The sequence below is a fragment of the Scyliorhinus canicula genome, chromosome 20, assembly GCF_902713615.1.
Source record: "Scyliorhinus canicula chromosome 20, sScyCan1.1, whole genome shotgun sequence".
Taxonomy (NCBI): domain Eukaryota; kingdom Metazoa; phylum Chordata; class Chondrichthyes; order Carcharhiniformes; family Scyliorhinidae; genus Scyliorhinus; species Scyliorhinus canicula.
Window position 1 is genome coordinate 13,027,027 of NC_052165.1, and position 14,956 is coordinate 13,041,982.

The following is a 14,956-nucleotide window of genomic DNA, read 5'->3' on the forward strand; positions in this document are numbered from 1 at the left end:
TGCTTCTGAGAAAATATTCACAATGGTCTCCTTAGTGGTATGAAATGGATATTTCTGAAACAAACTAGTTTGGTAATGTGGAAATGTAAGTGAAATGGTAATGGGAGAACAAAGTCTAAAAAGCTAACGGCACACTGCAGAAATCAAGACAAAAAACACCAGCCATTGAGGATGCCATGAGAAAACATTCAAGTATAGAAAACGAACACCAACAAGCAGGCAAGGCAGCTGAGGGAGAGATTACTACATTCATCAAATGGGATGTTAAAAAAAGTTACTTTATTTAAACAGAGTTTTGTTATCTTCGAACTAGATTAATTCATCTGGAGAAATTGATCAAAAAAAGGTCCAGATACCAAGTACACTTTCTAAAACCTGCAAGTTTAAGGTTACTAAATCCAAAAATCCTGCTACAGATTTGAGAAATTAATTTGTTGCACCGTGAAACTATCTCCCTTTCATGGGAATAAATTTCCACGATGATCAGTGTGAAGGAAAAGAGTTAACAATTTAACTTAATACAGCTGTTTCAATCCAAAATAAACTGAGCACCAAGATGCTGTAATGGCTATTTCAAAATTGGCATGGATGCAAATGCTTTTTGGATGATATAAGTGACTGTCCGTTTTAAATTCAAACTTTATTAAGTGATGGAAACTGGGAATCAATATAATGGGTCACGGTCAAAAAGGTTCTGGGTGATTGGTAATCTCTTTTTAACAATTGAGCCCGAGTAAGTCTATACCTTTAGGCAGGTTGAGAAAACATGGGGCTGGGATTTGTAGGTCTTTGGTGGCGAATTGTTTGCATTCGCAATCTTTACCCCATCAAATCTAACTGCAATGTCAGGCCAATATGAATATCCTATAGGTACAGTCACCATTCATTTCTCTGTCACAGAATTCACTGTGGAATCCCCATTTCCCAGAGCCAGAAATCAGTGACATCAATAGATTTGTTGAGAACTTCTTTTCCTTTCGCATATTGCAGTTAGAAACCCATAAATAGTTAAGTTGTGTACAATGAGGTGTAACTGAATTTTAATAGCAATCGGAGTAATAATTCCTACTGAACAACTGATCTGGCCCTGAAAAAATAATGGGGTTATCTTTGCGGAATGTTGTTAATGTCTCCATTATAATGAATTACTAGATTTTTTTCAACTAGAATTATTAATAAGAATTGTTCAGCAGCCTCATAACTTGAAAAAATTGGTTTGAAAAACTAGATGTATTTTAAAAGTTTATGGTATTTCAGCATTTATTTAGTTATTCGGGCTTATTTCCTAATTGGCTGAAAGAATTTTGTAATGTAATTGGGTGTTCGAACAGCTTGATGACACAACTGCAGCTCAACATAGGGAATCCCAACTAAACATGGCAATCCAATTACTTTCCAAAACTCAGCAAAGAGATAGATCTCTTAGTGGAGACTCCTTGAGGTCAGTAGTAAGCGTTCTTATTTTGTTGCTGACATTAAATCACTCGGAGCTGCTCACTGTTCTATAATCTCTACAACCTGCTTTAGAAACCAAGTGTAATGCATTGTAATATAGTACAATTCATAATTACCTATCTGATTTTCCTGTAGGAAATTGGTATTTCTTTTTTTCATTTATGGGATGTGGGCATCCATTTATTGCCCATCCCAGAGGGTATTTACGAGTCAACCACATTGCTGTAGATCTGGAGATCAGGTAAGGACAACAGATTTCCTTCCCTAAGGACATTAGCTAACCAGATGGATTTTTACAATTGAATCATAGCCTTAGACTTTTAATACCAGATTTTTATTGAATTCAAATTTCACCATCTGCCATGGTGGGATTTGAACCCGGGTGCCCAGAGCATTACTCTAGGTCTCTGGTTACTAGTCCAGCAACAATACCACTACGCCACTGCCTTCCCTGCATTTAACAATTGGACACAATGTTAATACACAGACCACCATTACAAATATGACTGGAGTTTAGCACAATTCAAGTCTTTATAAGCAACTTAATTTATATTAATATACAATTTTACAAGTAGTTTTATTTGGATTTGCAGTAAATGCCATAAATGATGAGCTCTACTGAGAAGTAACACTATCTATCAGGCCTTAAGAATTGCACCAGCAAGCATCATCAGCAACAAGTCACATGCTTTATATCGTCCCATACATAATCCATAAAAGTGAAGTAATTTTGCACAACACATAAAAAGACACGCAAAGATAACAAATTTTTTAAAAGCACAAATATAAGCACCTTATTTCGAGCATTCCTGTGTGCTTCATGCTCTATCAAATGCATTACCAAAGAAATGTTAGGGATCAGAGCAGCAAGATGCAGGGCAGTATTGCCATTAATGTCCACAAGGTTAGGATCAGCATTATGGTCCAGTAGGATGACTGCACAACGTTCTTGTTGGCACTGTACTGCCTGTGGATGATGTAACAAAAAGTTTCACAATTATATTTTTGAAGCATAAAGTTCATTTCCGTCAACCAGAAACAAATCTAACAAATTTAATTTAGTTTATCAACACTTTACAATTAGTGCAAGTTCTGTGACATACAATACGTAATTTGTATCTGGAGCATCATTTAATTCAAAACTCCTATAAACTCAGCCCTTATTACATTTGTGGCAGTGCAGTGAAAGGTATTTGCAACATAAAAGGTGTCACACTGCATGACACACAATAGCAGCTATTACATGTTGAGATTATATCATCCTATGACTACCAAATTAGCATCTCTGTATTTTAATGGCTTCCTGAGAGTTTTACTTAAATGCTTCAACTCCTGCCAAAATCTTGGACTGGGATATTTTGCCCAGAGTTGTGACAGAGAGATGAATTTGGATTATGCAGTCCAACACAGGATGCCTGGGATATTTAGCTGCAGCTCTTAGTACCACCTGCTAAATATTTTTTTTTTTTTTTGCAAATCATTTTGAAAAAGAAGTCTCAGGCTTTTGTTATTATGGCTTACAGGCCAGCCATTAAGTTATGCAAGATGCGCTAGGTAAACTATTTTTTCAAATTTTCCTTTCTATTAGTGGGGCTGAGCCAAGCCTCTGGATACTGACTTGTGGATCTCTACCCAAGTGAAAACAGGAATACAAGTAGGTCATTCAGCTTCAAGCTTGTTCAGCTGATTTGGATCTCATCTCCGTATATCAACCTTGGTTCCATACCACTACCCAATAAAAGAATCTATCAATCTCAGTTTTGAAATTTTCAATTGATCTAGTCTCGGAAGTAATGATCACACACTTACATCCTACCACGAATGTTCCCACTGATACATTTGGGAGTGAGCAGGTGATTAGCTTAAAGAGTACAGCCCCATTAAATTGTTTTTGCGCGGCCTGTTCAGTGACTTACAGGTGGCTGCCCAGTCACACAGTGTAAAGGGAATATTGCTTACCACTCACTAGCATATTGCTTTGTTAAACAATTACATAGTCAGAGAAATATTTGTATTCCTATTTACTTGGTCTCTTCTCTTTAGTAGATAAATAAAATGAATTCTGGATGATGGCATGTCAATTGTACAAATCTCTCTTTACCTTTCTTTTACCTTCAGAATGTTTATTGGGAAGTTTGAAAGTTACGTCCCTTATAAATTCAATAGCTGTCAGGGTTTTGAATTGCTCAGCAGCCGAAAGTTCTGTCCTCTCAAAGCTCAGAACCATGCTGATTAAAAAGTTTTTCTGGTGTTCTGAGGGCTTCAACTGAAATAAACTTCTGCAATCACATCATAGATTCCAGTGGCCGACGGCCATGTTTGGTGTTTTTCATTCCAAAAATTGTTATGGATACCAGAAAATCAAGCTTACAAAACAGTTTAATAACTTAGAGGAACTGTAAAGATACACATTATTGTAACTCACTCTAGAAGACCAATATAAAGGCTTTGTGACTTCATTCTTATTCACTCTGCTCGAAAATGCTAAAGCGTCACTATCTATATTTACGGCAGTCACAAATTGGCCTTGCCCTTTTGCATTACGATTGCTCGAGATACCTGTGCATTATATTGACCATGACCCTATAGGAATTACTTATCTTAAAATGTTTACATGTGGAGTTCACACTCCATTCAGCAATTTTCGATTTAGGTACAATTCATAGCAATACAAAAGCATACTGATAAACTCAATAAATCCCATCACTCTACAGCCATCTCACAAAGTTCCAAAAAACTGATTTTAAATCCTTCAGGTTAGGGAACAGACATGATAATAAATGGATAAAAGCAAATAACGGAATTGTTCTACCAGCATAAAAGTATATTTGTGAACATAAAAAACTCAACTATAATTAATCCAACAGCAGTAATGAATTACTGATTTTAAATCTTTCATTTACATCAGAAATTGCTGTGTGCAATCTTCCAATACTGACATGACAATATTCACAGGTGAAGGTCCACAGTAGGTGGAGGAAGGAATATCCAGGGATCCAATACTGGGAGGGATGCTGGAGCCAAGGACTCTACTGAGCCCCTGGCTGATGACGTGCCCCTGGGTCCTCTTCCCAGAGCTGTTGAAGCTTCAAAGGCAGAGTCGCGAGCATCAAGAAGGGATGACAGCATCCCTCCTTGGGCTGCAAGTCCAATCACCTTCTGTCTGAGGAGATGATACATCACGGAGAGGGTGATGTCCACAGTGGAGACCTTGGTGCAGAATGTGCACTCCACGGTGGGGGATGTCCGCTCCATGGTTCAGCTCGTGCCCCGCAAGGCTGAGGGCATGAGCTCCTTGATCAGGGCTCCAACTGCATGGTGCAGGCACTAGTGGGAATCCATGAGTGCGAGAGTGCCAGCGCCAGAGGACGGTGGGACTTCTGGCTCTCACATTAGCTGCTCCTCAATCTTGTGGAGGAGCACAAAGGTCCCCGAGCACCCGAAGGGAAGGGGATTGGCAGGAGTACAGCCCGGACCTTCCACCCACAGGACCCTGGGAGTGAGACACCTCCAGCCCACACAAGGATGGCAGCACTGCAACTCCCGTACAGCCCAAAAGTAGACCCGTAACCTCAAGATCCAGGCCCACCAAGATATTCACAGGCAACAGGGCATGGAAATCAGCAGGCTGTCTCAAGCACAGCTATGGATCCTGGGGATACAGAGTAAAAAATAGCCACCTAGTGAGCAAGGGTGAACCTAGGCACTAGTAGAGATAGGTGACTATTATAATAGCGCACTTGTATTGCAAATCACTTTCTTCACCCATACGGACCCTCCACAACATCATGTTATGGTGCCATGCTCCACAAACCCCCATGCAAACTCAGCGCCTTATCCCTGTGCAGTGCGAGAATGGCACTGCTATGTCTCTCCCACACTGATCTTTTTTTCATAAATTTACCCAATTCATTTTTTCCAATTAAGGGACAATTTAGCATGTCCAATCCACCTAGCCTGCACACCTTTTGGGTTGTGGGGGCGAAACCCACGCAAACACGGGGAGAATGTGCAAACGCCACATGTACAGTGACCTAGAGCCGGGATTGAACCTGGGACCTCGGCGTCGTGAGGCAGCAGTGCTAACCACTGCACCACCGTGCTGCCCGCCTCCCACACTGATGATGCAGTAAAGCTGCGCTGTTCCTGGTGCCAGCCCCCCATCCATGGAAAGTTTACCCCATTCCCACCATTCGCACAGCAACACAGAGTCTCTCATGTCTGCCAACATTCTCTCGTTATGAGGATTCCAAGGGGTGAAAACGTGAGAGTCTGTCCACCTAGTCAGTCGGTGAAGAAAAATACCCGGGCCCCTGACCTTGGAGGAGGCAGTAGTGGCTGAGATGTGTCATTCAGCCTCTCTGCGCTGTTATATCACTCTGTTCGATGGCACGTCGCATTCAGCTCTCTGAAGGCCAGGAGTTAGACATTTTGCAGAGGATAAGAGGAGCATCACTGTCTTCACTGCAACTCATCATTGTTTGCCTGCAGCGTCTGGCCAATCACTTTAATATCTGCCATTGAACGTAACCACCATCATGATGACCTCCCACAGGCACCACAGTAGTGAGCAGATAACCCCATGGTGGGAGAAGTCTTGACATCCTAGTCCTGGTCATCCCCAAATCATGAGGCTTCAGGGCGACCCTAGCCCTGCACCCCATGCGGGCTCATACCCACGGCCCTTCCTCTGCCTCCTACATGGGTTGCCTTCCTCCTCATCCAAGTAGATGTGCCGCTTCTCCATCTCCACCTGGTCTAGCTGCTCTCCCCACTGCAACACCAAATTTTGCAGGGAGAAGCAGACCACAATGATGCGTGACACCCTCCGGAGGCTGTATTGGAGGGCCTCCCCCATCCAGTCCAGGCTCCAGAACCGCATCTTGGGACGTCTGATCGCCTGCATGCCCAGCGCACGGTTTGACACATGAGCCTCCCTGTAGCGGGTGTTTTCAGCCTCCGCATTGGCACCATTAGCTGGCCCTTGAATGGGTACTGTTTCTCCCCAATGAGCGATCTCTCCAGCTGCTATTCTCCCTCAAAAACAGCTGGGATCTGCGAGTGCCACAACCTGCAAGATGCACATCGCATGGTCAATTTGATCTGGGTACTGAGGGAGTGGTATCCCTTGTGGTTCAGAAATGGTGCCCCATGCTGCAATGGGGAGCGCAGAGGGCTTTGTGGTGACACCCTCCACCTGGGGCATGCTTGCTGTGCAGGCAAAGCCCATGGCCCTGGTGTCCTGGCCCTGGCCCAAGTTGATGTACATGTGGGCACCTGCAAATAGATTGTCTGTGACCTTCCTTATGCACTGGTGATTGGAATACGCTGCACTGGTCATCCATGCAGCTCTGAAACGAGTCACTGGCATGGAAGCTCAGAGCGGCAGTAACTTTCAGGGACATAGGCAATGGGTGACCTCCCAGTCTGTGTGGTACCAACTCTTATTTCACCTGGCAAAGGTGCTCCATCACCCCCGGGAGAGACAGGTTCTTCTCCACACTGGACCTCTGATGTCTGGAGGTAGAAGGTTCTATAGTGGTATATCCGTGGCTGGTAGTGTGGCATCGGAGGCACCCCCATCTGTGACCCTGCTCAAGATGATCTACGGGAACTACCTCCCCATCTTTTGCATGGCAGTCAACTTTATCCTTAGAGAGCACCCTCATTCCCACAGCTCCTGAGCTGCAGATTAAAACGAGCCTTCCAACTTGAAGAGCCAGCCACCAATACATTATACTCCAGCAGCCTTCCCTCCATAACTAGTGGCCTTAACCTTCCAGACATCTCATGCCCAGGGGCTTCAAAGTGCAGCCTGCGTGTGGGGTTCATTCTGACTGCACTTGTCCTCCTCCATGTGAGGGTCTTCAGTTGGAAACACCGCTTGGGTCCCACACTCTGCCCATGCAACTGTCATCTCACGGGAGCCCACGCAGTAACCTCACTGTCGCCCCCAGTGTTGACACTATGGATTCACCTGCTCCCACACACTTTCTACCTGCCACTCTTTTGGCGCCCAGCTGTTTTGGCGCCTTTGTTGTGTATTGAATATATTGCCAGGAATGTAATGATAGGTTAATAATAATAATAATAGATAAAAACATGACATTTATTTCTAACACTGTACTGATTCCTGTAGGAATTTTCTGTAGGAAAAAGTGGCGGATGCCGCCCATTGCCTCGTCTCATTGTCCTCCCAACGTAATTATCTTCGAGCCAATTCAGCAATGGTTGAAGTTCATCAGGTAAGTCCTCCAATAAAGCATCGATGTAGACATCCATGTGGTACAAAACAGGTACAAAACATAATGCTACAATCATTTTCGCTTTTAAGGCAAAGTCAGGATCATTATTGTACAAATGCTGGAGCCCAAGGTGTTTCAAATGCTTATGTATATTATGGGCTAAGTGGAAGAAGCTACGTAAAAAAACTACCCAGCTCTGTCTCCCAAAAATTAAAATTCTCTCATCTTCTTGACCACCATCAGCAATTAAAACGTTCTCACTTTGACCATTGCTCGTCACATAGCATTTGTACTCGTCAGGGATCACCAACTCTCTTGAATTTGCAGGGTTTGGAGGAGCAGACTTTATTAGATTTTGTTTTCTTCTTATGATTTTTTTCATAGCCTCGGAGTTTGGAAGTGATGCTTGTGCAGCTTGAGAACTATTTTCAAGACATCCGTTTATAATTGTTGACGGCACTTCAAGAGTTTCTTCAGCTTTACACTTCAAACTTGTTTTGATGGTAGCAACTTCCACACCCACTGCTGAAGCACCATGAGAATGTCCATTCACTTCCTTCACTACTTCATTGTTTTTAGTGCGAATGCGACCTTTACACTCGTTTTTTAATTCACATCTCCAAAACATTAACAATGGGTCGCTTTTGCTACATTTATCAAACACGTATAAATATCCATCGTGTGTTAATTTTGGTTTGTCTCTCTTGCTTAGAATTTTTTCAGCCATTTCTGGTATGGGGTCTAAGAGAAATTAAAAGCAAAACTGTATTTCCAGCTTTCAAATGTGAAAAGAGAACAGGCTTATGTAGCACCAAGGCTGTAGATTGTTATTAGTGGCTGAAGTAGTCTGAATTGGCGGCAAACAGATGAGCGCCCAAAAGGTCAGCGCCAAAACAGATGAGCGCCACAAGGTCGGCGCCAAATGATTGGCGCCAAAAGGGCGGCGCCAAATAGTCCCATTCCCCACTCTAGAAGGGTAGTTATACCGCCACAAAACCAGCAAGGAGGACACTGGAAGCACTGCCCACAGACCAGCTGGCAGACTTAAACCTGGAGATTTAACATGAAGAGCCGCTAAGGCGTGAGAGCCCCCCCACACGCCCCCCCCCAACCGTCCCAACCCCACCAAAATGCTGAAATTCATTCCCTCCCAGCCAAGTTGCACTTATCTGGGTCCACTGTGTCCCCTCGGTGCCCACTCCACAACTGGCACCCAGGAGGGTGATGGCGAAATGAACGCTCACCTCTGATATCCCTTCAGAGATGAAGTCGCTAGGTTCTTCTCTTTTTTCGGCTGTTGTAAAGGGCTAATTAATGTATTTGAATGAGGTTCCCAATCATTTGTAGCGGAATTCTCCTTACGTCACTGGCGAGGCGCCTGAAAAATCAGAAAACACGATCTCGCCAGCGAGAATTGTGTATCCTGATTCTTGCTGTATTTTACACCCATGCCGCTGTTCTCACGAACGCAGGCAAAAAAACTGTCCTAGGCGGTGGGAGGGAGGGAGATAGAGCGAGAGCAAAAGCGAGAGCGTGTTAAAGCAAACTAGGAAGGGGAAGAATTGGGATGAAGAGAAAGAAGAACATCTGCAAGGAGAGAGGAGGCTAGAGGATTAGAGGTGTTGCAGGTGGGGAAGGGGAAACAAGAGACATTGTAAGAAGATCTTTTTTGCTGATTTGTGGAGAGAGTAGGACAGCAATTAACTCCTTCTGGGGAAGGGAAACGGTGAAATATAGACAAAAAGATATACTTTATTTCATGTATGCACACTCCACTCTCAACCAAACCAGAAATATAACGTTAGGCTGCTCCCTAATGACACTTGGTGGCAAGAACTTACATACATGCAAACTCAAACCTTACAATCAGTTATTATTTTAACGCCTAAAGTTTTACACCCAAAATTGAAAAGCGTTGTGAAAATGCTACCTACATATGTAACTGGCAGTGTAGTCAAATAATGACAAAAATTATGACACAAAACTATTCAAATGGAACATTGTTTTAAAAATAAGAGCGTCACAATCACACAGAATTTGGTCAATAAACTAACCACCTATTTATTTATTACCTTCATCAAAGGGGAGCGGTTATCATTGTCACAGATATTTACTTTTGACTTGTTTTCCACAAGGAAAGAAACTGCCTCTGCATGCCCACTTGCACATGCAAGATGCAATGGCGCCCTGGAAGGAAAGTGAATACGCACATATTTATTACAGAACAGTGACACTGATGTGATCTGTACAAAGCATTCTAAAATGCTTGTGCCTTTTCAAATCATTCATTTTCTAAAGTAACATTTTCCAAAGCTTTAGAATCATAGATACACAAAAAAAGGCCATCTGGTCCAACACATCTTTGCTGGTTTCTCCACATGAATCATACTTGCCTGGTTACGCACCATACTCATGAATACCAAACAGCTATTTAATCCTTTTTTATAAGAATGCATTTAAAAACTCTGCTTCAACAACTGTTCATGGTTGAAAATTCCACCTTCATCGTTAAAGTGTTATTCGACCTCCACTTGAATTCTTAACCAACTCAAAATTCCAACCTCTTGTCCTAATTTTGCCACTAATTTCAAACCACCATTATCTTGCCATCACCCATCTCGTTACTACATTAAGCTCCTCAACTGTAAGTTAAAAAACCCTAATATTTTAAGTTTTACTTCATAACTAACGCCATCTCCTCGATAACATCTGCAGCTTTGAAAATATTAACTGTAAAGGACATTATTAACTGTAAAGGACAATATTAAAATACCAACAGCTTTAATACCATAACAACAGTTTCAGGACAGAGACCATCTTTGGTCCATCTAGCCAGCCAATCATATAAATGGATATGGGGATAGTATAGGAAAAAGCCATTGATCAGCCATGATCCTATTGAATGGCGGAGCAGCTTAACAGGTTTAATGACCTACCCCTGCTATGTTCCTAACCTACTCTCAGTATTTATAATAATTCTGAATTGAATTTTATTTGACAAAAACATGTTTATAGTAACCCAGAGTAAATGTAAAAGTTTGGCCATTGTAAATCTTTCTTTTCCAATAAAGTGGCAATCCACCTACTCTGCACATCAGTACTGTTGAACAACACATGGAAGAAACACTCAAGAGCTAACTGAGTGTTTCTTCCATGTGTTGTTCAACATGGAATGCTGCTTCATCCGGTGAGAGATGTCAGGATGATCAGGGAGTTCAACGTCCATCATAGAGTAGATTGGCAATATCATCACTGACTGAACCATGAAAGCCAGCTGGGACTTAGCACAAGGGGAAAAAACCTACTCCACCTTATTTTCACTAATCTGTGTTACAAAAGCATCAGTCCTTGCCAATATGGATAAGAGTGAACAGTCCCTATCGAGACAAAGTCTTGTCTTCAAACTGAGAACACCTTCTATTGTGCTGAGGCACTACCACTCTACTAAATGGGAAAGATTAAGAGCAGCTCAAAACTGAGCATCTGTGAGGCCCCCGCTATCTCAAGGTAAAAACAGCAAAAATGAAAGTTTCAGCAGCTGAGCTGAGAGAGGAGCAAAGTCAGGCGTTGTTACTTAGGTGGAAATAGTCGGTCATAGAGATGGCATGAATACGAGGTCGGAAGCTCAACTTGGAATCAAAAGTGACACCAACACTGTAAATAATCCTAGTCTGTTGTTAGGGAGAGATAGAACCAATGGCTAGGGGAAACATTTTTTGAGCCCCTAAAACTCTTGAAGACAATTCTAGCCACTTGAGTATTTCCATTTTTATTGCTCCACCAATGGTGGCCGTGCCTTCTGTTGCCTGGGCACTAAGCACTGGAATTCCTCAACCTCTCTGGCTTCCTATATTTTTCACCCTCTCTCCCCCTTTAAATTACTCCTCAAAACCTAGCTCTGTGTCCAAGCTTTTGGTCACATGCCCAATATTTCTTTCTGACTTGGTGTTAGGTTTTAACCAATAAAGCTCCTCTGAAGTTCCATGGCATAGTTCTGCTGTTGTACCTCCCTGCAAGCTCACCTTTATAACTGCTCAGCAGAACTCCATACCTACAAATTAGCAAACCCTCCTCCAAACATCTGTTCAACTGGACTTCACACATGCTTCAGAAACAATTCCAGCCTTTTATGTATCCAAAGCTTTGGCTGATTTTCCTGGCTGTCAATTCTCCCTATTCTGCAGGTTTGCCTCTCAGCTCCAGCACTTCCAGCATGTTTTCCTTTTCTAAACCCTGGTTTCCCCTCCACCATCGTTGACAACGAGTGCCTTTGATCATTTCCATCCAATGCACGCACTCTTGGTTTCATCCCTGTCACACTCTGCAGAACCTAAATGAGATTACTGTTGTCCTCCTCTTCTACCCTACTGGCTTCCAATATCAAATGAAACATCTTCTGCCATTTCTGCTTTGGAACACATCTTTTTCTCCCTGCTCCTTAAAAAGTTCTGAAGAGATAAACACCCTGGTCGATCTCAATTACTCCCAACATACCTGCCCTTTTGCACAGCACACTCCCACACAATTGCAGGATGTGGAACACCAGCAATTTAATCTCCTAATTTCCTACCATCCCAAGCACTCCTGCCATGTGAAACAATTTGCACCTCTTCAATTTAATATACTGTATTTACTACTTGCCATGTGGTCTCCTTTACACATGCAGATTGGATGCCTGCTCTGTGGTACACTTCCATTCAGTCTGCAAGCCTGATTCCCATGTTTCTGGTGGTCTCAACATAAACTCAAGGATCAGCACTTCATCCTTCAATTACACACTTCGCAGCCTTCAGGACAAAATGAGTTCAAACATATTTCAGGCAACAACTGATGGTAATGATCCTGCCATTTACACCCTCTTGACTCATCTTCTTCTTGAATTGTCCCAACATCCCTTTTCGCCTTGCACCATCCTTCCTTCAACCATTCTCCTGATTGTCACCTCACAGCCCTTTGTTCTTTCCTCCTCATACCACCATTTACAACTCTAACCTTTGGGGGCCTCACGGTAGCATGGTGGTTAGCATCAATGCTTCACAGCTCCAGGGTCCCAGGTTCGATTCCCGGCTGGGTCACTGTCTGTGTGGAGTCTGCACGTCCTCCCCGTGTGTGCGTGGGTTTCCTCCGGGTGCTCCGGTTTCCTCCCACAGTCCAAAGATGTGCGGGTTAGGTGATTGGCCATGCTAAATTGCCCGTAGTGTAAGGTTAATGGGGGGGATTGTTGGGTTACGGGTATACGGGTTACGTGGGTTTAAGTAGGGTGATCATTGCTCGGCACAACATCGAGGGCCGAAGGGCCTGTTCTGTGCTGTACTGTTCTATTCTATAACAATGCTGATAAAAGGAACTGGTCCGTTTCTCTCTCCAGGCGTTGCCCGATTTGCAGCAAATTTCTATCATTTTTTTGTTTTTCTTGTTCAAATGACATGTTCAAAGAAACCGGTAAATTGGATTCACTAGATCTTACCATCATGAATCCATTATAGCAATCTTTTCTAACTTCAGTTCAGTCCGGGTGCTCTGTAAAATTTTTTAACGAAACATTTCTGCAACTTTTTCATAGAATCCCTACAGAGCAAAAAGAGGCGGCCATTCATGGCCCATCGAGCCTGCATCGACCCTCTGAAAGAGCACCCTACCTCAGCCCATAGCCCATGCCCCCAACCTAGCCCTGTAACCCAACCTTTTGAACTAAAGCATCTGGGTGTCCTCGAGCTGGCATGGACAAGACGGGCCGAATGGCCTCCTTTTCTATGGTTCTAAGGTTAGAAGAGTTACTTTTTTTTAATTTAAAATTTAGAGTGCCCAATTCGTGTTTTCCAATTAAGGGGCAATTTATCACGACCAATCCACCTATCCTGCACATCTTTGGGTTGTGGGGGCAAAACCCACAAATACAGGGAGAATATGCAAACTCCACATGGACAGTGACCCAGAGCCAAGAGCGAACCTGGGACCTTGGTGCTGTGAATAAAGTTGCTTGTGCTGCTGGGGAGGGTTTAAACTAGATTGGCAGAGGGATGGGAACCCGAGAGGGAGTTCAGACTGGAGGGAAGCAAAACTGATAACAGGAAGTAAAAAAGTAGCAAGTGAAATTAGAATTTAAGAATTAGGAGTAGGCCATCTGGCCCCTCGAGCCTGCTCCACCATTCAATAAGATCATGGCTGATCTTTTTGTGGACTCAGCTCCACTTACCCATCCGCTCACCATAACCCTTAATTCCTTTACTGTTCAAAAATCTATCTTTGCTTTAAAAATATTCAACGAGATAGCCTCAACTGCTTCACTGGGCAGGGAATTCCACAGATTTACAACCTTTTGGGTGAAGAAGTTCCTCCTCAACTCACTCCTAAATCTGCTCCCCCTTATTGTGAGGCTATGCCCTCCTCGCTCTAGTTTCACCCACCAGTGGAAACAATCTCCCTGTTTCTATCTTAACTATTCCCTTCATAATTTTATATCTCGACAAGACCCCCCTCATTCTTCTAGATTCCAAAAAGTATAGTCCCAGTCTACTTAGTCTCTCCTCATAAGCCAATTCTCTCAACTCTGGAATCAACCTAGTGAATCTCCTCTGCACCCCCTCCAGTGCGCCTTGAGATCCTTTCTCAAGTAAGGAGACCAAAACCGAACACAGAAGGCAGAAGAAGCAAAGGCAAGCATGAAATAGGATCAGAATGTGGAATAATATTAAAAAGACAGAGTGATGGGCACTCTATCTGAATGCACACAGCATTACAAGGTAGATTAAGTCAAACTCACGGGATTGCATATAGGTTCCTCAGCCATTCTTAATAATAATAGGCTTACATTAACACTGCACTGAAGTTACTGTGAAAATCCCCTAGTCGCCACATTCCAGCACCTGTTCGGGTACACAGAGGGAGAATTCAGAATGTCCAATTCAGCTAACAAGCATGTCTTTCGGGACTTGTGGGAGGAAATCGGAGCACCCGGAGCAACCCACGCCAACACAGGGAGAATGTGTTGACTCTGCACAGACAGTGGCCCAAGCCGGGAATCGAACCTTCGACCCTGGTGCTGTGAAGCAACAGTGCTAACCACCGTGCTTCCATGTCGCCTATATTGCCTCCTTTTTTTCCAAAACTAAATGGAAATAACATCAGTCCTTCTCCAGAGAGCAATGTTTCACCCACGGGAGAGCAAGTTGGATTTTCTAGCTGCAGTCGTGGCTGGGATAGCCTTGCTTTAGAGCCAACGCTGCATGCCAATGATTGAATGGGGGTGTTGGGGG

At 43.3% G+C, this 14,956-nt stretch overlaps 1 protein-coding gene across 7 annotated transcripts in view; it reads right to left on the minus strand.

Annotated features, from left to right (window-relative positions):
• si:ch211-272n13.3 (ankyrin repeat domain-containing protein 26) overlaps positions 1-14,956 on the minus strand; it is a 165,680-nt gene that overhangs the window by 149,746 nt on the left and 978 nt on the right. For all 7 annotated transcript variants that reach the window (XR_005458399.1, XM_038781157.1, XM_038781159.1 and 4 more), the window contains exons 2-3: positions 9,773-9,887; positions 2,249-2,422 (exon numbers count right to left, since the gene is read on the minus strand). Coding sequence is in view for 6 of the 7 variants with exons in the window: in XM_038781157.1 (XP_038637085.1) it covers positions 2,249-2,422; positions 9,773-9,887 (289 nt within the window). In the remaining variant the exon portion in view is untranslated. The remainder of the gene's footprint in view (positions 1-2,248; positions 2,423-9,772; positions 9,888-14,956) is intronic.